This window comes from Toxotes jaculatrix, chromosome 12 (genome assembly GCF_017976425.1).
Source record: "Toxotes jaculatrix isolate fToxJac2 chromosome 12, fToxJac2.pri, whole genome shotgun sequence".
Taxonomy (NCBI): Eukaryota; Metazoa; Chordata; class Actinopteri; family Toxotidae; genus Toxotes; species Toxotes jaculatrix.
The window spans coordinates 6185488-6206220 of NC_054405.1; the positions used below are offsets into that span (position 1 = coordinate 6185488).

At 45.5% G+C, this 20733-nt stretch overlaps 1 protein-coding gene across 6 annotated transcripts in view; it reads right to left on the reverse strand.

Moving 5' to 3' along the window:
- Positions 1-1075: 1075 nt before the first annotated feature.
- auts2a (activator of transcription and developmental regulator AUTS2 a) overlaps positions 1076-20733 on the reverse strand; it is a 291081-nt gene continuing 271423 nt past the window's right edge. For 2 of the 6 annotated variants that reach the window (XM_041052059.1, XM_041052064.1), the window contains 13 exons: positions 13349-13919; positions 11638-11936; positions 9955-10193; positions 8854-8898; positions 7496-7591; positions 7320-7391; positions 6908-6937; positions 6437-6508; positions 5215-5356; positions 4044-4124; positions 3862-3945; positions 3391-3643; positions 1076-3199 (listed from right to left, as the gene is read on the reverse strand). In XM_041052059.1, coding sequence (XP_040907993.1) covers positions 1966-3199; positions 3391-3643; positions 3862-3945; positions 4044-4124; positions 5215-5356; positions 6437-6508; positions 6908-6937; positions 7320-7391; positions 7496-7591; positions 8854-8898; positions 9955-10193; positions 11638-11936; positions 13349-13919 — 3218 coding nt within the window. In that variant the 3' untranslated portion in view covers positions 1076-1965. The remainder of the gene's footprint in view (positions 3200-3390; positions 3644-3861; positions 3946-4043; positions 4125-5214; positions 5357-6436; positions 6509-6907; positions 6938-7319; positions 7392-7495; positions 7592-8853; positions 8899-9954; positions 10194-11637; positions 11937-13348; positions 13920-20733) is intronic. The other 4 variants (XM_041052062.1, XM_041052060.1, XM_041052061.1 and 1 more) reach the window with 4 other exon arrangements.

A 20733-nucleotide genomic window follows, 5' to 3' on the forward strand; every position in this document is an offset into this window, starting at 1 on the left:
ATGACCTGGGTGCTTCGCTACTAAACATCAGAGAAGGGTGCCTGAATGCTGTGGTTATTCAGTGTAATGGGAATGTCAATAACTCTTGCATCCTCTGATGAATACACAAGTACACTGCCATGATTCACCAGTGAGGGATGCTGCTGATGTTTAAAGTACTATTAGGAACCCAGCACAAGCCCTCACTTGTGCCAGTAGCTGATATGATGCATGATGTTTCCACGGTTTTTAACTGTTACCAAGCAATTTCCTCGTAAGTCAGCACCGGCTGGTACAACATGTGAGACAGTGTGATGACCTGATCAGAGGTGAATCTGTCAAGTGGCAAAATCTCTATAGCTGCTTCATAACTTCACAAACAGTAGCAGTTGAAGTACTTATGAAGCAGGTGTGAGCCTGGTAGTTTATCCTCCATGGGAGTGTAATGCTTAGAGCGTGAGTCATTAAGTGTGAGCAAATGTAGTGTCAGGAAGAAATATAACCTGTTTACTCAGTTCAGTGCATGTAGGTGGAGGAATAAAACCCCACTGACAGGTTTAGTACACATTTTTTAATAACATGACACAATTTACATAACACAAGTTTAAATGAGGAGCATGCTGAAGATTCAGTCGCTTCATTTTTTCTCATTTTTGTACATGATCTAGAAAGACTTCATTTTTTTCCCTGTACATGGTAAACGGCAAAAAAAAAAAAAAAAGTTTCTCATTTAACAATCTTTTTGAAATACGCATCAACTAACCACTATGGCTCCGGTGGACATTTTTTATGTTGGATTAAAAAAACACTGCACAACATGATATCACAGAGTTTGAAGCGCACAACTAAACCTTCAGTGGACTACTAAAATAGATCTCTGCTCGTTAGAAACAAACTGTCCATAGTTTAGACTTGCTTTTTTTGTCTTTTGATTTTTGTAGGTACAACAACTTAGGAAAGCACTTTAATACACTGTTTGACCAACAGAACCTATTTCCAAAACATGTACTTTACACTCCTTCAGTTGGGCTAATGTGCTGTCACGGTGTTTAATGTGCTGCATTCTCCCCAGAACAAGACTGGTGGTAACTGAGTGAAGGAGGAATAGGGAGGGAGCGTTGTAACATTTGTGCTGCTGGCTTTTTTTTTTTTTTAACATTAAATATCCTTTGAAATGCAATACTTCCATCAGCTGTTTCTAGGATTGTCACCACAATTGATCACATTTAATAAAGTAATTGTGAAAACATGTTTTTGAGAAGGTTTTTGTTAATCCGAATTGCTGCCTACAGATCCTGCTGAAATCAGTTAAAGCTTGTCTCTGGCTGCAGGGACCCAACATTTGTTAAGTCAGAGTTGTGGAGAGAATACAGCTGTTTGTCCTGTATTGGTTACACAGTCAATAGTGGTGAGAAGGCCAGCTTTCAGAAAGGGAGCCCAGACTTTTGTTGCATAGTTGAATATGGGGTCTCTGGTACAATGCTAATCAGCTGCGTCAAACAAAAAAACTAAAAGGAAATTGCAAAAAGCACATTCTGAATCACTGCCTTAATACTCCTCTGTTTACATTTGTTCAAAGTAAAGCTTTCAAAACACCCTTTTGCATATTTGTACCATGATTTTTAATCCATACAGAGAGAGCACAGCGACTGTACACATTATCTACACGTTGCTGTCAGTGCTAAAGTACCTGTACATTCCAAAATTGTTCATTCTTACTCCACGTCACTGTACAAGAGAAAGAGTGAACGCAAAAAGCTGGAGCAAACTGGAAAAAAATCTTAAAAATGTATTTTTTTGTTCCATGATTATTGTCTCTTTGTAGTTTTATACAAAAACAATTCATTGTGTGGGCACGTGTCTGCCCACATTAAGTTATTCACAGCTATATTACAGTCTTGCTTTGCCCAAAGCTAAGTGCTTGGTGTGAGTTCAGTGTTAGTGAGGCACAGGGCTAAAGGGGCACAGAGTCTGCTGAAACTCAGCTCACCGTGCCTCGATGTCTTTGTGAGCCGGCCTGTCTCTGATATCTGTGGCCAGGGGCGTAGTCCGTCTGGGTGAGCCGGGCCGGGCACCCAGTGTGGGGATGAGTGGGGGCGGGGCACTCAGAGAGGCAGTGGGTGGCGTTTTGTTCAGGATACCATTCTGATGGGCGGTGGCCACAGCCGCTGCAGCCGAGGGGCTGACCCTGGAGAAGTGCATGCCTGGGAGTCCAGGGGCCATGAGGCCCGGGGCAGGGTGGGGGAGGTGTCCGTCAAGGGCAGGATGGTGCATTGCGGGGTGGAGGCGCCCGTGCTCATAGTCCTCTCTGAGCATGTTCAGGCGATCGCGCTCCTCCAGCTGAGCACGCTCCTGCTCCCGCCTCTGCTCCAGGGCCAGAGGGTGAGCATGGTCACGATTAAAGTCATGGGGCTCACGGTCCCTGTAGGAGCGCTCTGCCTCGTAGAGGCGTGGCGCTGCCAGCCGGTGCAGAGGGTCATTCCTTAGCAGCAGGTCCCTGGCCAACGGGTCCCGTCTGTGAATGTCCAGGCCCCTGTAGGGGTCCCTCATGGGGTCCCAATGGAAGGCAGGGTAGGGGAACCTGTCAGCTCCTGGGATGGGGCTGATACCCATGAAGGGTGCCACCACTCGAGTTCTCTCCAGACTGCTGATGCTGTTGATAGGATGGACACCAGCCATGCCCATGGGCACAGGCATTGAGGAGGGAGGGTGGAGGTTTGGCGTGGAGGGTGCCTGTGCTGGGTGCTCACTTGGCCTCTCTGTAGCTCCATCCTGTTCCTCCTTCCTCTCCTCCTTCACTTTCACTTCACTGTTCTTCTTCTGGTGCTGCTCATACGGCAGCTCTACCTTCTTCTCCAGGACCTCCCTGCTCAGGCCGCTGTTGGGACGTTCTAAGCTGGTCTGCCGGACGTAGGGCGATGCCGTCCCCCTGTTGGACACTTTGTCATCTGACACTCGGCCGTCGTGGATGACAGGTGTGTCTTTGTCGCTGTGCTGGTTGTCTTTGAGCTTGTGGTCGTCCGTGCCATTGTCTTTCCAGGACTCTGAGTGGTCCCTCTCCCTGTCTTTTGCCTTGTTCTCCTTGTCCCTCTGAGGTTCTCCAGAGGCAGGGGGCAGGTGGTTCCTGTGGTGTTCAGGAGGCCGGCTGTGGCCAAGGAGGCTAATGGGGTTGACAGGGACTGGTGATGGATGGCTCAGGTGACGCTTCTCTACAGAGTCCCTACAAATACAAAGAAAGTCCCCCTGTCAGTACCAGTAACTACCGTTCAAAAGTTTAACTGAGAATTTTCCATTTTCATTCCAAACTCTAAGCTAAAATATGCAGAATACAGGACTGCATTACATTACAACAGAAGAAGTACACAGGAGTGATGGCAGAGTAATCACCATCTCCTGCTGTAGTGCACCCACCTGTCCTTGTCGTCTTTACTGACCAACGAGTCCCGCTTGTCAGACTCTCTGTCCCTCTCGTGTGAGCTGACTGAGGTGCTCCTCTCAGAGTCCCCGGGTTTCAGCCAGGGTGGTGGCGTGGGGAAGGAGGGTGGCGTACGGTGCAGGCGGTTCCACGGCTCCTGGTGGCTGCTGTTACTGCTACTGTTGAAGTGCTGCTGTGCGTTGGGGCCGTCTTTATGGCCGAATACTGAGTTGGCCGCTGTTAGGGATTCAACACGTGGAAAAACACGGCAGGACACAAGTTAAATGCGTATCTCGACATCTTAGTCTGGTGTGTCTGTATTTTAATTCTGTCCTGCTGATGTTCTCATAAGGCCTGACTAACAATAACTAAGAGTTTAATCTTTTTTCTATTCCAGCTGTAGTGATTCTTTAACAGTGACTGACAGTATGATGACAAACAGTATCATTCATGAGGCTGAAACTCACTTAGTGCTGGATTTCCCAGTCCTCCAAAGGCTGATGAGCTGAGAGATCCCAGTCCTCCAAATGATGAAGGCCTAGGGAAAGGTTCTGGTGGGAGACACAGCATGTTACCAAGCATACAATCAACATCTTAACTTTCCTTTTTTTTCAGAATGAGGCTGAGGAGAACTGAAGAGTCCTCTTACCTAAGTGAGACGCTGGGGTGAGGAAGTTTCCAGGATGGTGGGGTGGATGACCGAAGGGACCTGCAGATGGGTGTGTAGGACCTGAGGAGGCAGAGAGAGAATGGTAAGTGGACTGCATTTAGTTAGCACTTTTCTAACTTAATGGGACCCCTCAAAGCACTTCACACTACATGTCATAGTCACACATTCACACAGTGCTTTAGTAACACACACTCACACCAATGATACTTTAGGGGCAGTCTGGGGTTCAGTATTTTGCCCAAGGATGACCTGCTCTACCTCCTGAGCCACAGCTGCCACACTGGCTGTGATATTATCAACCGTGTTCATTTGGCATGAAAGTTTATTCTTGACTTGGAAACTGTAATTTGACAAGTGCGTGCAAGTTCTCATTCATCCATGTCATCGTAACCTATCTCGGTTGATTGACTCTTTAGAGAGCTCAAACATTTAACCCCATCCCTATCCCACCTCTGGGAGCAACTGAAACCGTTCACACCTTGGGTGGTGCCTGCTGGGCTGAGAACTAAACATCTTGTGATCCAGTGTGGCTCTTGGAATGTCAGTGCTGGTTGGTCATTCCTCCTTTGGTCCAGACTGAGATGTCTCCAAAACAAATATTTTGTAAAGACATTCAAGGTCCCCAGGGGATGAATGCCACTGAGTTTGGTGATCCCCTGACTTTTAATCTAGCGCCACCACCAGGTCAAAAAATTTCAATCATCTGTTAAATGACCTCAACATATACTTGAGGGATCGGAGCAAAATTTGGTTCAGACATTAACGTCCTCCTCTAGATTGAGCCTTTAATTTTCCTCCAGCACCACCATCTGGTCAAAGTTTGAATTTGTCCAATACTTTAGTTTATGACCAAATACCTGCAGAACTAATGAGCCTCATATGTGCCTTCAGCTTCTAGTACCTGATTGACCAAAGGGAGATGCACAACACCAGCATCTATACAGATTGTCATTCTTATTATTTCAATGTTGTACATAAATTCTTTTGGTTGTGCTGTCTTGTGCTGTTCACAGCTGAACTCAGAAACAACAATTTGGACAGACAACAGCTCAGCCTGAGCAGCAGGAAACGATTGACAGCTGCTGTATGTCAGAGGCTACTGTTGTTAACCTTCAATCAGTCTTTTTGCCCAGAGATCTGACACACTCACCTGCAGCGGAGAAGAGCGTGGCGGGCCGTGCCAAGTCGCTGGGGTGATGGATGGCGCCAAAGAGGCCGGGGCCTGGAGGTCGACTCAGGAACTCGGGCTTGAGGCCAAAGTCTAGCTTGTGAGGGTCAACCTGCATCTGCTGCTGGAAGACGCCAGAGCGACAGAGAGAGACACATGTAAAACCCCATTTATACTCTGCCATTAAGTTATCTCTGTGTATGTTAAGGTTAAGAAGAGGGCAGAGAAATGTTTGTTTTATGTTAAGTACATCACAGTGAGTGAGTATTGTAAGATGAGGATTGAGGATACACTGTGGGATGTTACTGGAACCAAACCTGAGTCCCTCTCTCTGCCAGGTTACACTCATTTACCAAGCAGTGTCCTTTTCTTAATGGACCCGCAATTATAACCTCAAGAAATGGTTATGGTTATGACTGCAGAAGCCATACAATTTAAACTACTTGTCATTTTAATTATTTGAGAAGTGCTTTGTTCAGTGACCTGTACTGTGCAGCAATAAAATTCTTTTCACAAATCTCATGTCTGTCAAATGAGTCCAAAGGTCTGCATCTGTCTTTACATTATGATTTTGATCACAGATGTTGTAGTGAAGAAGAGAAGCACCGATAAAAGAAACAGGAGTAGAGGAATTTAAAAGATGACTCATTTCTGCAGGAGTAATTATTCAGGAATATAACTGACACGCTGCTGCAGCCAAATTCTCCTGAAGAGTTTCCCAGTTGAAGGAAATAGAGCTGTGTCCAAAATCCATACCACACACTAATTCTGTGCATGTTTTTAGTGTGTATTGTGTACACACTGAAAAGTGCCAAAAAGTACTCAACAGTCAGTATGCAGACTGTGTGTATTATTGATGTACACCAGTCTCCCAGTATGGTGGTGAATCGGCTCCAGGAATTCATCAGAACATGAGAAATAACTATTGAATTTCTAGGAAAGTATTTCACTGTCTTTGTGAAGCTGTATTTTAAAGTTGCCGTTTGATTGTTTATGTATGTACACGTATAGCAAAATTTCCTGTTCAACTAAAACAGTAAAGTAGGCTGGAATATTTCTTATATACTAACTGTAGAAAAATAGAACTAATACTTATTATGTATATAGTTAGTATGTGGAATGAAATTGGAACACAGCTGACTTTACTCTGTATTTATATTAGATTTGGTAAAAATGCAGCAGGAGGAGTCAGATGAGTCCTCACCTTCACTTTCTGCTGGTGGTGGTATATCTGCCAGGCGATATGGACATGCATGGCACACCACTTCCCTGGTTTCTGTGAACAAGAGACACAAACATGTCACAAATTGACTCTTTTTCTGTGAATGACAGATGCAAGTCAGGATATTATAGTTTCCAATTTACACATTCAAAGATAAATGTGGTGAAATGAGCAGCATTTTACATATATAGGTCTGGTATTACAGCTGTAGCTGGTCTTGTTTGGAAGTGGAGGGACTGTTAAGCAATGTACGTTTAAAGTCTTAACAACACACAACATGCACTGGTCTCCTAAATGAGCTGTGCAGCCTCCAAGTGCAGCTCTCACTTAATTAAAGACACTATTAACTCCATTAGCAAAAACCCTTTAAGATATCATGGCTGTTATTGTATGTGTGTGTGTGTGTGTGTGTGTGTGCAGGAGACTCAGACGCTGCAGGGAGTGAGCACTCACCCTGAGAATGGGCCGAAATGGATCCGTTAGCTACAGGAGGGAGCAGGAGGGAAAAGAGGTTGAGTTATTTTGCTTTCAATCAAGCTGCTTCTAATTAGTCTCTGTGTGTAGTGTTCATTATGAACCAAATAGAAATGTTAAAATTTCCCTTTAAAATTAAAGCCTTTGAGGAGTAATTAGCACACGGGTGGTAAACAGGGTTCCCTCTGCATACAAATACAGACAAACACGGCAGCTGAGCAGAGGTAGGAACACGTGAAGTCTACAAACTGCATCTGAATTCTTCTCAGTGACATAGTTTAATGCTGAAAACCTTCATCTGATGACTAGAAGGCTTATGCAACATATACAGAGAGTCCAAAGGTTACCTCCACATTGTGAGTGTTATGTTTTAGTGTGTGTGCGCTCTTACCCTGGGGTCCTTCTGTAAGAATGTGTGTGGGACGGCTCCAGGTCTCGTGGACACATCCAGTGGATTAGAGGTCTAGAGAGCACCAGACACAGATCGAAACAAGATTCTCTGTAAATAACTCCTGTTTTCAGTTTGTCTCTCTGTAGGTGTGCGGTGGTGTCAATGTGCGTTTTTACCTTGGGCTGGAAGGCGCCTTGCAGCGAGCCGAAGGGCCCGGTTGGAGGGATGACAGGTGGGAGGCCAGACATGGCTGGTGGGTAGGAGTGGAAGAGCTGAGGAAGAAGAGGGGGAGAGGAGGTGTGAGGATGTTTCAGTTTGTCAGCGAGACGCAGGACAACAGCTTCATGAGGCCGAGGAGGAGATGGAACGAACGGGTTATAGTGACGGATGAGCAGAATTTTCCCAGACTGCTTCAGTGTGGAAAATTTCAAATGATTGCCTACATGTTTCACAAACTGCGAGTTTCAAAAATATTCCCTGCTCATTCCCAGTGGATTTAAATAAGGGAAAACACTCCTTTGATATGAAAACTAGAATGCTGTAATACAAGCAAAACGCATGTAAACTAAACAAGTGCTCAAGGCTTCCACAACATTATCCAGAAAAGTAACAGACATGTAATCAACTACTCAGCATGATTGTTCTTGTCAGTCACATTAGCCTTAGTGGAAGCACAGAATGTTTTTCGTTTTCATTTGCATGCTAGAGTTGCTTTAATCATGGATGGTGCAAAAACCAGGATGAGATATCAGAAGCTCTTGAGGCTATGCTGGAAGGTTTTAAATGCAACTTGTGCTTCTCTGTGCGTCATATTTCAAGACATCACTATGTCTACAGAGAGGAAATAGCTTCAAGGTATTTGCTGCTACCATAATAAGAGTGAGGAAACACTGAGAATCAGACGTGAAGCGCTTCAAAATAAACTAACAGCACTCTGTAACATCAGGGTTGATCTGAATACAGATACATGATTTTTCTGTTATTAAAATGAGGGGCAGTGTGAAGAAAAAGCATTCTTCAGCAGACACACACAGCAGGTGTGTGGAAGCTTCACCAAATTGTGGTGGGGGCCAGTGTGCGCCCCCTTTAGTGAGTACTAATGAGCAAGCCACTGCCGTTAGCAGACAAATACAAATGAAGAGTAGTAAGCGAGACAAAGATATAGTATTCCTCTGGCAATAACGCTGTCTCCTCTGTAATGGAGCTGCTGTCTCTTTCTGTATTCATTTCTACGCATAATAATTTCATCGTTACATGCACACACAATAAATCTCGTTGCTCCAAGGTCTAAGAATCCAGTATCGTTTCATTAATCACAACATTCGCTGAGGCTGAAGGGTGAAATGGTACAGCTAGGATGCTTACAGTATCCATTAAGAAGCGGATGAGCACTTTCATGGAATCCACTACACACACATACACACAAGCACGCACACACACGCAACTGTAACACTAACTAGCATGGGCTGGAATGGCATAATGGGCAAGCAACAAACTGCTCTGCAGACAGACAGTACACGGTAGGTCAACTCACACTGTGTCTGTAGAAGGGGTCAACTTTTGTTGGGTATTTGTCAAACTGTAGGAGAAATGAAAAAGAACTAAGTACAGATATGTAGAGAAGACATGATAACCTACATACGTACACACTGTCACAAGGCCGAGACCCAGGGTCATTTCAGGCCAACACAAATTATATCACTAACTGTATTTTACAAATAAAATCATGCTTACAGATTAAGATTATGATTAAACATGTCAACCAGGGATTAAAGTTCAACCACTTCCCGAGCCAGATTGTTTTTGTCCTCCCCCTTTTCGTGATTATCTGAAGACCCTTGTAAACTAGCATGGGCTCTGTCTCTCATTTGGTCTCCTTTTAGTGGTGCAGCGCAGGCTCAGGGCGAATATTTCCCCAGTCAAGACTAAACACTGCAGCCATAAAGAGCCTTTTTATGGCCTCATTAGCTGTCAGAGGCCTCGCCACGCTGCCTTTGAGGTATCATCAGAGCCAAGCAAACCCTCTGTGGGCCAGGCAGTTACGAATCTCTGTGTGTTTGTGTGAGTTTTAGGTCCAGCCATCCATTGCCTGTGGTCTCCCCCTACAAACAGCAGGGCTCTTAACACAAGGCATTTGCCAGTAATGAAAACCCCCAAATGGGACCAAATGATGTCATTAAATTCAGAATGAATTAAGTGCATTATGTTCTGAGAGCTGGCTCAGAAGTTAACATGCTTTTTGGGCAAGTTATTGCCAATTTAGAAAATAACGGCGTTGAAGTCTAGAGTCCAGAGTGTGCCAGAGAAAACACTAGAAAGGCTTTCTGGGAGAATAAAGGCATCATTGTGGTGTGGACGGACACACGTGGTCATCACTGAAAGGCCTCCACAGAAACTCACAGGTCCCTACAGTGTGCCGCTCACACACATGTCAAACTGTGTAAAATCTTCACTCGCATGCCCACAATGTGAAAACACTTCCAGTGCCATGCCTGCCAAATTTCTCTACACATTTAAAAGTCATTATGAGAAGACATATAAAAAAATCTTTGGTTATGGTAAATTTCTTTTCACACTGACCCCCCCCCCCTCCCCTCTCTCCAACCCAACAGAGTTGCGTTCTACTTATCCTCACATTTCTGGCAGGGGTACGCACCATAGGCGGTGCTGGGGTGGGCATGATGGCGTGGGGGAAGGGCGTGAAGGTGTGCTGGTGGGTGTGCTGGTGGGTGTGTTGGTGCTGATGCTGGTGCTGATGCTGGTGCTGGTGGAACTCGGTGCGCAGGTAGGGCGGAGGGCCCAGTGAGGCGCCGCGGTCGGCGCTTTGGGAGGCCAGGAAACGGGTGTTGAGCTCCTGGCGCAGAAGGTCTTGCTCTGGAGAAGCAGAAGCGAGAGGGCAGGATTAGGACTGGGTTTGATCGGTGGCTGTCGAGAAACATTCTTACACAACAGACTGAACAGACTGAACAGACCCTGAATAGACCGTTAATGGCCTCATAACCCCTTATGAAAGGTTTTCTCCCATGGACACCCATATGCTAAGAATTTTGTTGTGATAGATAGTTTTTCAAGTTAAACTTTGTCTAGTTATACATAAAAAGTTGAGGTCTGAGAGGAAAAATTGTAATTAGACTTAGTTATTTATGTGTCTCTAATTAAGACATATTCTAGGCAATTTAATTATAGTGAAATTAAAGTATTCTTCATTTTGCCAGGTCCAGCTGGAAGCCCCTCAGAGACCCCTGGAGGGGCCTGGACCTCGATGTGAGAGCTACATATGTCATCAAATAGGAAGACATGTCAAAGTTAATCTATAAAAAAATCTATTAACAACCAGGAAATGACTGTGATTATCAGCGTGTCATTTTAAATTAAAGTGAGCCTTGAGATGATTACGACTGTCTGACTGCTGGAACTGTCAAATGTTGTGATTTGATACGCTACAGCCCCTCTGAGAGAACAACATCTGTTGTTCTAATAACCTCTGCGCAGCCTGTGGAGAAAGAATGGATTTCAAGTAATCACTGGCTTTTCTTCAAAATTCAACAAAACCTGCCTTGAGAGATTATGTCTCCTCCAGAGTAACCTTATCCTTCCTATTCCACAGCGACTCACTACAGTATTTTCTGCATTAATTTCAGGCTTTATTGGACTGGGAGTGGGGGTGGAATTTTCTCTTCATAAAAATTTCATTAGTATCTTTTGAACAAAATCCAGCTCGCTCCGTTCCGTATTGACCAAATTGATTTCTCGCACATGAACAGCATTCCAGGTGAAAATGGAAGTTCTTGGAACATTGCTAAAGGCGAGCCCTCCTCCTCCCCCCTCCTCCTCCCACGCTGACCCTGACATTTAGCTCGGCAGCACAGCGAGGAAATGTGCATGGGGTCTGTAATCGCTTTTGCTATGTGGCCTGACTTGCTGGTGGATATTACTGGTGTGTGAGAATCAATCAATCAGAGCATGACAGACAGTGTGAACTTGAACTGTCCACACAACTATAAACGCACAAAACCCTGTGCATGGAGTACATGTGGATAATCTTGGACTCAGCTGCTTGTTTCTTTAAATAATTACCAGAGTAACATTCTGTCCATCTGTCTCCACATCTCAAACACTTTAAAATCAAATGGTGCTCTGTAATGATTCCTTGTTTACTCTCATATGTCTCAACCCTCCTGGCAACAGTGCTGATGCAACAACTGACTAAAATAAGAGACTGCTTTTTGTTTTTTTTCTTGTTGGCCTAATGTGCAGTCCCCTGCCACACCACTTGGGGGCAGTGTGGGTATATTTTCTGGCAGTCTTTGATGTTTACCTGAGTAGGCACTCCCAGCAGCAGGATGTCCAGGTACTGGCAGGGTGCTAGACGTCAGTGGTGGTGGTGGAGGCAAAGCTGCTGGAGGAGCAAACATATTGGGGTGATGTGGGTGTGGCGAGGACTGCAAGGCAGGGGGGAAGCTGTGGGGGGTGCTCTGGTTGGCCGCCAAGGGCAGAGGGAAAGTGGAGGCTGCTGCTGTAGCAGCCGCCGCGGGAGGAGGCGGGTGGTGGGGGAGGTGAAAGGAGGGACCAGGGGGCCCGTGGGGCTTGGTGCCCGGGGTGCTGCTCCTGCTGCTGCTGTAAAGACAGAGGGGAGGGGGGAGAAAAATGGAGAAAGGATCCAGGTTAAGCCAGACGTGATCAGTCAAAATTAACACTTGTTCCTCCACATCCATCCCCTAATCTCCATCTGCTCCGACGTCCAATTCCCAGCACAGTGTTTTCACACCTCAACTGTCCTCCATTTACAAACGCCTCCCTGCTTCTCTCTTGTGCTTCACAGAATCCAGGGCAAACATGATCTGCGAAAACACCACATTCGCAGCACCCTCAGATGCAAATAAACCACCGCTGGCAAGCATAACAGAACGAGCATCTGTCTTTGAACAGCTTCTGTTAAGGCACTTCCTCCAGAGCCAGGTAGTGAACATGTGCATCGGAAATGGGATGAGAGGGAGAGAGGATGTGTATGCATGTGTAAGCAAACAGTCTTTTGTAGTGTGTGTGGGTTTTCCCCGGGGGCAGCCACAGAGCCTGCATCTCCACAGCTCCACGCACTAAACCTAAAAGCTCATTTGCAGCGCTCGCTCTTCACTGTGGGCCCCAGCCGTGATTATTCACAGCGGGTGCCAGGCCCTGTTGGCGCACTGGCAGACTGGCAGGGCTGGCACAGAGAGTGGGAGGCAAAGCCAAGTCCTGAGAGCCTGCGAGGCAGAGCTGTTGTTGGGACTGAGTGGGTTCTGAAGGAGCTATGCTGGAGTCCTGGAGTCTTAAATTAATGAAGAGTCTCTTAGGCCTCAGTGCTTCTCAACAGATATAGGACACAACAGACTAAACTTAGCCTTGCACTTGTTCTATTGTTGTTATTTTTAATCGTGAAAAATTACCGTGACGATGGTGTACTTGAAGTGGAGTTCCACTGAGGATTTTCAATAACTTGAGAAAATTAACGGCCCTCTGAAGAATTTTAATTTTATCTCGACAGAATAATACAACTTTGAGCCCATTTTCCTCCTGTTCTCCATGCACAAATAACCTCATCAATAAAATAAAAAACAGTATGGTACTGGCTCGGGGTGAGAATAAACCATCGCTCATAGTGCCGGTAGCTAACTGATGTTAATCGATGGAGGCTGGAATCTGTTCAGAGCCCCGATGACAGTGTGGGTGGCTAATAAATCACAGGCACTCAGGGCACCAGTTTGGCCCTTTTATTTCACTGTTAATAATCAGTGCTACTATTTGGCTCAGGGCCTCAAAGCTCTGCCTAGCAATTTCCACACTGACAGGGCACTGTGCATACTTTGGGCTCAAGAGATATTCTAGTATTTTCAAGTATGTATGAATAGTGTGTATGAATGTGGAGGTTTTGTCTGTACTGCACTGCACGAAAGTTTCTGCATCAGAACACATGAGAATATGAGAGATGTGAGTGTCTTGTGTAATTAACTGATCTGTCGATGTGTGAGGTCGTCTGATATTAGCCTTACCTGTGACCGTTGAGGTTGAGGCTGTTGTAGGCAGAAAGGGGCCGGGGGTGGCAGCGCGACGGGGGCCGGTGGGGCCCTGCCTGACTGGGATGTTGTTGGTGAGGGTGGTGTGTCGGGAGGGCAGGTGATGGTGGATGTGGGTGAAGGATCGGCGTCGGTGGCGGCCGGGGGTGGGACAGCAGTTCAGGCTGGTGCTGGGACCGGGGAGGGGGGGGCGGCGAGGGCTCTTGGCCCTGGGCGAGAGGCAGGGCTGCGGGCGTCTGAGGCCTGGGGAGAGCCTCTGAACGTGGGGGCAGGTGGGTCGAGGCCGGAGCCTGAGTAGGGCCGTTCGCCTGGGTCCAATGAGGGGACAGGGGCCCAGGGATGGACGGCTGGGGCTGTGGCTGGGAAAGGGGGAGGTCTTGAGTGGGCGAAGGCTGACTGGGGGTGCTGGATGCAGGGGGTTGGGGGTCCCTGCAGCTCTCCTGGCTCCTCTCTTGACTGCGCTCTAGGCCTGACACCTTGAGGAGGCCTGGGCCGTGAGGCTCCTGGCTGCCATTGGTGGAGAGCACATCGATGCTAAAATCTGGAACTGTGTAAAACAAAGAGAAAAACTGTGTGAATAAAAACTGCATCTACAATAACACATCTTAGTTTTCAAGCTGGTGGTCCATTTGAACAAAATGTTGGAAAACAGCAGAAAAATTCATTTTCATTGATGTTGGTGAATGCAATGGACATTCAATTTTAGTGGATTAGAACCAGCTGAAAATCAAAACACTGTACAAGATCATGGCTTTGTGACGCACATACATGAAGCACAGGTGCTGAGCTCTGTCAGTGATCAGGTAAATGAACATCTTCTGCTCTGACACAGATGATGTGTGTGAGCAGCAAGCCTTCGGTAGGCTCTTGTCTTTCTAACTGGCGTCTCCTTCGCTTTACTTAGTGTGTGTGTGCTTTGAGTTGACACACAGCCCCACAACCTGGCACACACACTTTTTTTTCCTACTCTCCCTTCTCATACTGACACACCCTGCTGGGGTTTGCACTGTTGCCAGCACAAGCACCAGTTCCTTCCCAAACCCTTTCACGCAGCCTTTAGCACCATCCCTCAGGAGAAACTATGCAGCTGAAATGTGTTTTTCTTGTTCAGGCTAAATCAGTTTGTATCGTACACAAGATTCACAACACAAGTTTTTTGGATGTCAGAACTTCCACTTGCAGGACAAATTAAATGTATTTTGGTCGGATGTTTCTGCATGTGCCTACCACTAACAACTGGTGTTACAGATCTACTGTATATAGAAACAAACTGTAGCTGAATTGTGCTTTATGCACATTTGAATGTACATCTGCATAGCTGACAAATGTCAAGTTGCTGTTACCTTTCTTCTTTTTCACTGACAACTCCTCAAAAGTTACTTTATCCAAAAAAAAAGCACAGTTAAGCTTAAATATTTATCTTTGATGGTATCTGGTGTTTGTTCTTTACCTCGTGCTAAACGGCTTTGAGATTGATGACTGCATATTACAGGACACTGCAGAATAACAACACTGCAGTCATTAATTCACTTTTTCATCGAGCATGAAGGACGGGCGCACATTTCGCTTGCTGTCTGATAAGGTAAGGATTAGTTTTATGGACTTTCAGTAATTGCCGAAAACTGGCAATTACCTGCCATTAGAAGCCCTGGGTGGACTCCATTATGTCCAAAGTGTCATTTAATCCAAGGAATGAAAAACGACTGCTGTACACTGAAGTCACACAAAACAATAGCTAATATGTTCCATCCAGGGTATTTCTCTGCAGGGACCTCCTCCTACAGAACAAAGTGCTCAGAAACCAGCAGTCAGCTCGGCTGCTCCAGAGGCAGAGAGGCTCATGGGGGTTGACAGTGCATACATAAACTGTAATTAACTCTCCCCAGGCCTCAGGGGGGTTTAGGGGCAGAAGCGAGGTCTCCTCCTCCCCCTTACCGAAGCCAGCTAAATCCTTTACCTGCCAAAGAGGTGTAGATGGGACCCAGTTCCCCTGGGCTGAGACAGCAGGCGGCTCTGCAGAGCTGCAGCCTGTCACAGCGGGCTTCCATCTCACTGACACACTAGTCCCTCTTGACCAACTCCAGTGGGAGTAGGCTGGGCTAACAGAGCTCTACGAGAACCTCCGTCTATTATCATTAAAATGCTAAGCGAGGTATTAGCAGCCCCAGGTGCATGTGATATTGTACTTAAGGGTCAGAGGAGGTAATTCCTAGAGCAAGATCACAATCAATATCAACAATAACAGCTATTGACTCCTGCTCTGTGTGGGTGAGCTTACTGGGACATCTGCCAGCCCGTCAGGAGACAAAAGGCACGCTTTGCCAGGCTGAAGTGTATTTTTTAATAGTCTCTGTTAGCTGTCTTTGGGCAAGCACACTGAAGAAAAGTCCCCACATCATGCAGAAAGGCATTTGTCTTTAAACCCTTACAGAGAAACTATATCTCCTCTTTGGCAGTCTGCACACAAAACACATCCCTGTTCAACCCTCACGTGCATCAATGAACAAGAAAGCCCAGCAGCCCTTAAATCCACCCCCCTCCCCGATCCATGTCAGTCTTCTCCACTTACAAATGCTATTACCGGTCAAGAGAGACTGCTGCTGGCAAACAACTTCACCGCAGCAGACGGGAGAGGAGAAATTCCCAATTCTCAAGTCTCCCAGCTCCACCTCTGAGTCCCTGAGGTCCACGGCTTGTTTTGAGAATGTGCTAACACGCTAAAAAGAAGGTGTCTATTCTGGTCATAATGAAGACTCCAGGGCCAGGCGGAGCGGGGAAGAAGAGAAGAGGAGTATACACCAGTTTCCCTCCCGTGAGGGTTCATTTGTCAGTCTTCTTCATCCCTGGAAACAAATAAGCGGAATTCCCACTTGGTTTGCTCAAAATGTGGAGCCCTGCTGTTTCTCAGCGTTTCAGTAGTACTATGGTTTCTAACTAGCTCACCCTGCTTGGTGGAGCATTACAGCAGAGAATGAGGCCTGTGCATATGTGGGTTAGTTGGGGAGGCAAAAGCTATAAGCCAGATTTAAGAGGTAAACGGGGTATAGGAGGGTTTCGGGAGGGTCAGCTGGATGTATGTGTGTGTGTGTGTGTGCAGGAAAGCCAATTATTAAGACTGGATGTCAGGGGACCCAGCGTGGGGCAAAGGGGGATATCTCATTATCCCAAGGTGAGCCATATCCTACTGTTCACAGTGTATTAGCTGCACACACTCCACCACTCCTGATTTGTATTTCCCCACATGGTTAAAGCTACACCGCAGCATGTAATCATCTGATCTGGCTGAACTGAATCTAATATGATAACACGAAAATATAACAGTATGACAAATGTAGGTGAGGAAACTCCGACCCTTAAAAATGTTATTAAAAAATGCAATAAGATATCAGATAACAGTTAATTGGTTTGCGGGCCTCCTTCCTGCTCTGTTTCTCACCTTTGTTGTTACTGTCCTGCAGTGGACCACGGCTCATTAGCACCGTGCAGCTGTATGTACTGTTAGCATTTTTTAATGTGCTGCTGATAACACATTGAGCCTGCATAGTTAATAGGCCTGTGTATTGGTTGGTTAATGGTCCTTCATCAGCAAGATATTTGGATTGGTGCAGCCATATGAGAGGCACGTGGCTCAGATCTTTGAACCAGTCTTTGCACTATGCTGTGCTCCGCAGAGGGACTGACAGCAGGCCTGGCAAAGTGAGATGCACGACATTAGGTTGTTTAATACGATGTTAGGTCATTACTGCTGCACATAAGGGGATTAATTTAGCATATTATATTTCAATGTCATCTCCAGATACAGCCTGGCCCATATAAATGATTAACAAACAAGCACCAACATCATCATCTTTTTAAAGTGCAACTGGCAGCTCAGCACCTGTCCTTCTGAAAAATACATTAGTGCCCAACTCGAGCCAAAACTACTTTGCTAATCTCTCTTTTTTCTCTCTCTCTCTCTCTTTCTCATGTGAATGTGGGTGGATATGGCAGCCTACACCTTGGCCTGGTGACATCCTGACAAATGGATGGCTACAAGGGGCCTCTCTGACATCCCAGGCTCCTGTCCCTCGCTGTCACCCCTTCCCTTCCCCCTCCTCAAAATAGCACCTCAACACATTCTAAACCCTCACACTCATTTATGGGATTTCATCCAAGCAGGGGTCACATAGCTGCAATCACACAAAAGCAACAACCTAACACATAGCAGCAGCCACGAGACCGACAGCTGAGCCACAACCACGCTGTGTACGTCACAGGTATGCACAGAGCAGAGGTGAACTACAGTGAGGGTTGAGCCTGACACACGGATGCTAGTGCTTCAGAGATAAGGCTGCTGTGTGGCACATGTAAAATACATAAAATGTAATTAATACTCTAACAAGTGAACATCCAGCAATCAGAATGTAATTATCATCTGCAAGATGATAGTTTTCGAGCAAAACTTTTAAATGTATGAAAAGTAAATTCTTTCTCATAATAAACAAAAGTGAGGTTTCCAGCTAATAAAAATAACTGAACAAACCCACTCTTCCTTTCATGTTGGCTGCCAGATTCTACTTTTTCTAAAATGACTGGGTACATCAGCTTTCCTGATGTGCCAGATGAAAGATATCGTCTCCCCAAGCAACGAGGTTGGAACAAAAGTTTACCAGCCACCAAAACACTGGAGACCATCTTGTGATGGGATCACACCAACCACACCACCCGTCAACATGCTGACATTGCCTCCCATGGGTCGGACCATTCCCATCTTTGAACTCCGTCTTCATTTTGATCTCAACTACACACCTGTAAAGTTTAGGGACTGCACTTGTACAGTTACGGCACTATTGCAGTGGCAAAATCTGTCCATCGACAGACAGACATACAAACACATACTAAAGTACTAAAAAAAGCCTCTGTAGTGGTTCACACTAGAGCAGGTGTCTCCAGGACCACATTTTGCCATTTTGACACACACACACACACACACACAGACTCACAAGGTGAAAACATTTTCAGTCACTCTTGTTGCAGCTGGTAATGACAAAGGACAAAGAGAACGGTGACCGCAACAAACATGTTTGGGGGAAGTGAAAGAGCTGCCAACAACCAGAGCTCTGGGCACAACAATTAAGAGGAAAGATCAGCAGGTTGAAAAATAAAGTGACAAACGGGGAGCAAGACGAGAATAACCCTGGGTCCAACACTAACATGTTGGAAAGAAGCGAAACAACAGCTGGTTTTACTCAATTGGTACACAACTCTGGCTTCTACTGTACACTGGTTGCTGTGCTGAGAAGGCAGTTTGGTGTAATTCTCTAACTGCCTGTTGTTGAATAATGACCAGAAATGAGTTTTTGCAGAAAATTATGATGTCACTGTGAAGATGACCTTTGGTTGGATCTTTTGGTTAGAAAAGGTATCGTTTTATTTAAGGTTACAGGAACCTGGACCTTTGACCACCAAATTCTAATCAGCTCATCCTTGAGTCCGCGTGTCAAATACAAAGAAATTCCTGAACTATAGCGTTTGCAAGAATTTAGGACAACAGACAACGGACAACCTGAAACAAAATTCCTCCAGCCTGCAGCTGTTGCCTGTGTGGAGATGTAAAACAAGATAAGTACAAGCACCTGAAAAAACTGTACTTGAATAAATTTACTTTCGGGTTAGTGTTGGGATTCTTCAACCTCAGGAACAGTTTACCACCTTCATAAAATACAATAATGGATATTACTTTTTCGAAAAGGGCAACAATAATAGATGAAAACCTAATGTAAAAACTACTGTTCTTGCTAATATTACTGGATGATTGACAACCTACCAATCTTTAATGTACCTTTATGTATCAGTGCCTGTGACCTTAGCTTTATTAAACTGAAGACACAACAGTACCAAAGATAGTAAGAGATAATACCAAGAACAATAGCCTTTTACATCTGCTCACCTCTATTTACAACAACCAGACAGCCATAAAGGGAAGGTTGAGAGTCAGTGTACTGGAGGCTGTGAGGCTGTGACAGCTGTGCAACTGTTGAGAGCATCTAGGAAACAGGTGCTAATGGGAAAGGGAGGGAGGAGCAGGTCTGGAGGGAGGGCAGTCTGCTCTGCATTATGGACTCAGGGCACCAGATGATGCAATGACAGGTAACCTCTGGGTGCTGATTGCAGGTCTGTCCAGTGTCATGCTGCAGTGCTATAGTTGTGACTACTATCATCTGGAGGGGAAAAATACAGTCCCAGGCACAACCAAGATACTGTTGGTAAATTTCCAGTTGTGTGGTTTGTTCTTGTGACATTTTCTCAACAAGAAAAAGACTCCACAGCCATGTAAGGGGCTTATGAGTTTCTACTTAGGCACAGTGGTGCTTTGAGCTGAATGCTAATGTCACCATACTAACATGCTGATGATTATTGGGTGTATTGTTCACCATGTTCACCATCTTATTTTAGCAAGTTGGCTTGCTAACACTTGTTAATTAACACTAAACACACTCTACAGCTGAGGCTGATGAGCACGTCCCTAGTTTGGCAGGTATTTGGTCATAAACCAAAGTAGACAAAATAAAAGTCTGACTTCATAATAAAATAGGATCACCACAGTTAATACAATTCGCCCTGTGGTGAGTTTAATCTAATGGTTATAGTGACATGTCACTATGATAAACACTGTCAGATCAATGATGATGCTCCAGGAAAATCACCAAAAGTTATAGGATTATCCTCCAAGGACCCTGAATGCATCAAGTTGCACAGCAACACATCCAGTAGTCTGGGCCAATGTGGTGGACCAACCGACCAACACTGCCATCTGTAGAGCCATGTCTCTGTAGCTAAACAACACAAGAAACACAAGAATGTATGGCAATAAATTCGCTAATAATACATTATCATATTACATTACATTACAAGGATTGTGAATTTTAAATATTTTCTTCTGTTTTGACTGGCAATCCAGAAGCTGTCTGTGGCTGGGGAAAAAAAAAACCTTTCTATGGACAACTGATGACAACACCAAAACCCAGAGCTGTCTGTCACAGCTGACAGAGTCCTTCACAGCTCCACTCATTCACTGTTGCCCCCATCCTGGTCCCTGCTGTGTGATAGAAAGCAGAATCATGGCCAAATCTTTCCACAGATCACAGAAACAGTTTTACCACACTCTAGCCGACACAATGCATTTGCTGAAAACTGTAACGGTGCAGGTGAGAATCATAAGAAACGGATTAATTCAGTTTCTTTAAACTCTGTGTGCCAGTGAGCCTGGACTCACAGCAAGTAAACAATGGCTGAGTTGTTGGGAGGAGACCACGATTTTCTGCCCATCATGTTGTCTTCTTTCCTCCGCACACATCATCATCCTGCTTCTCCTCAGAAAA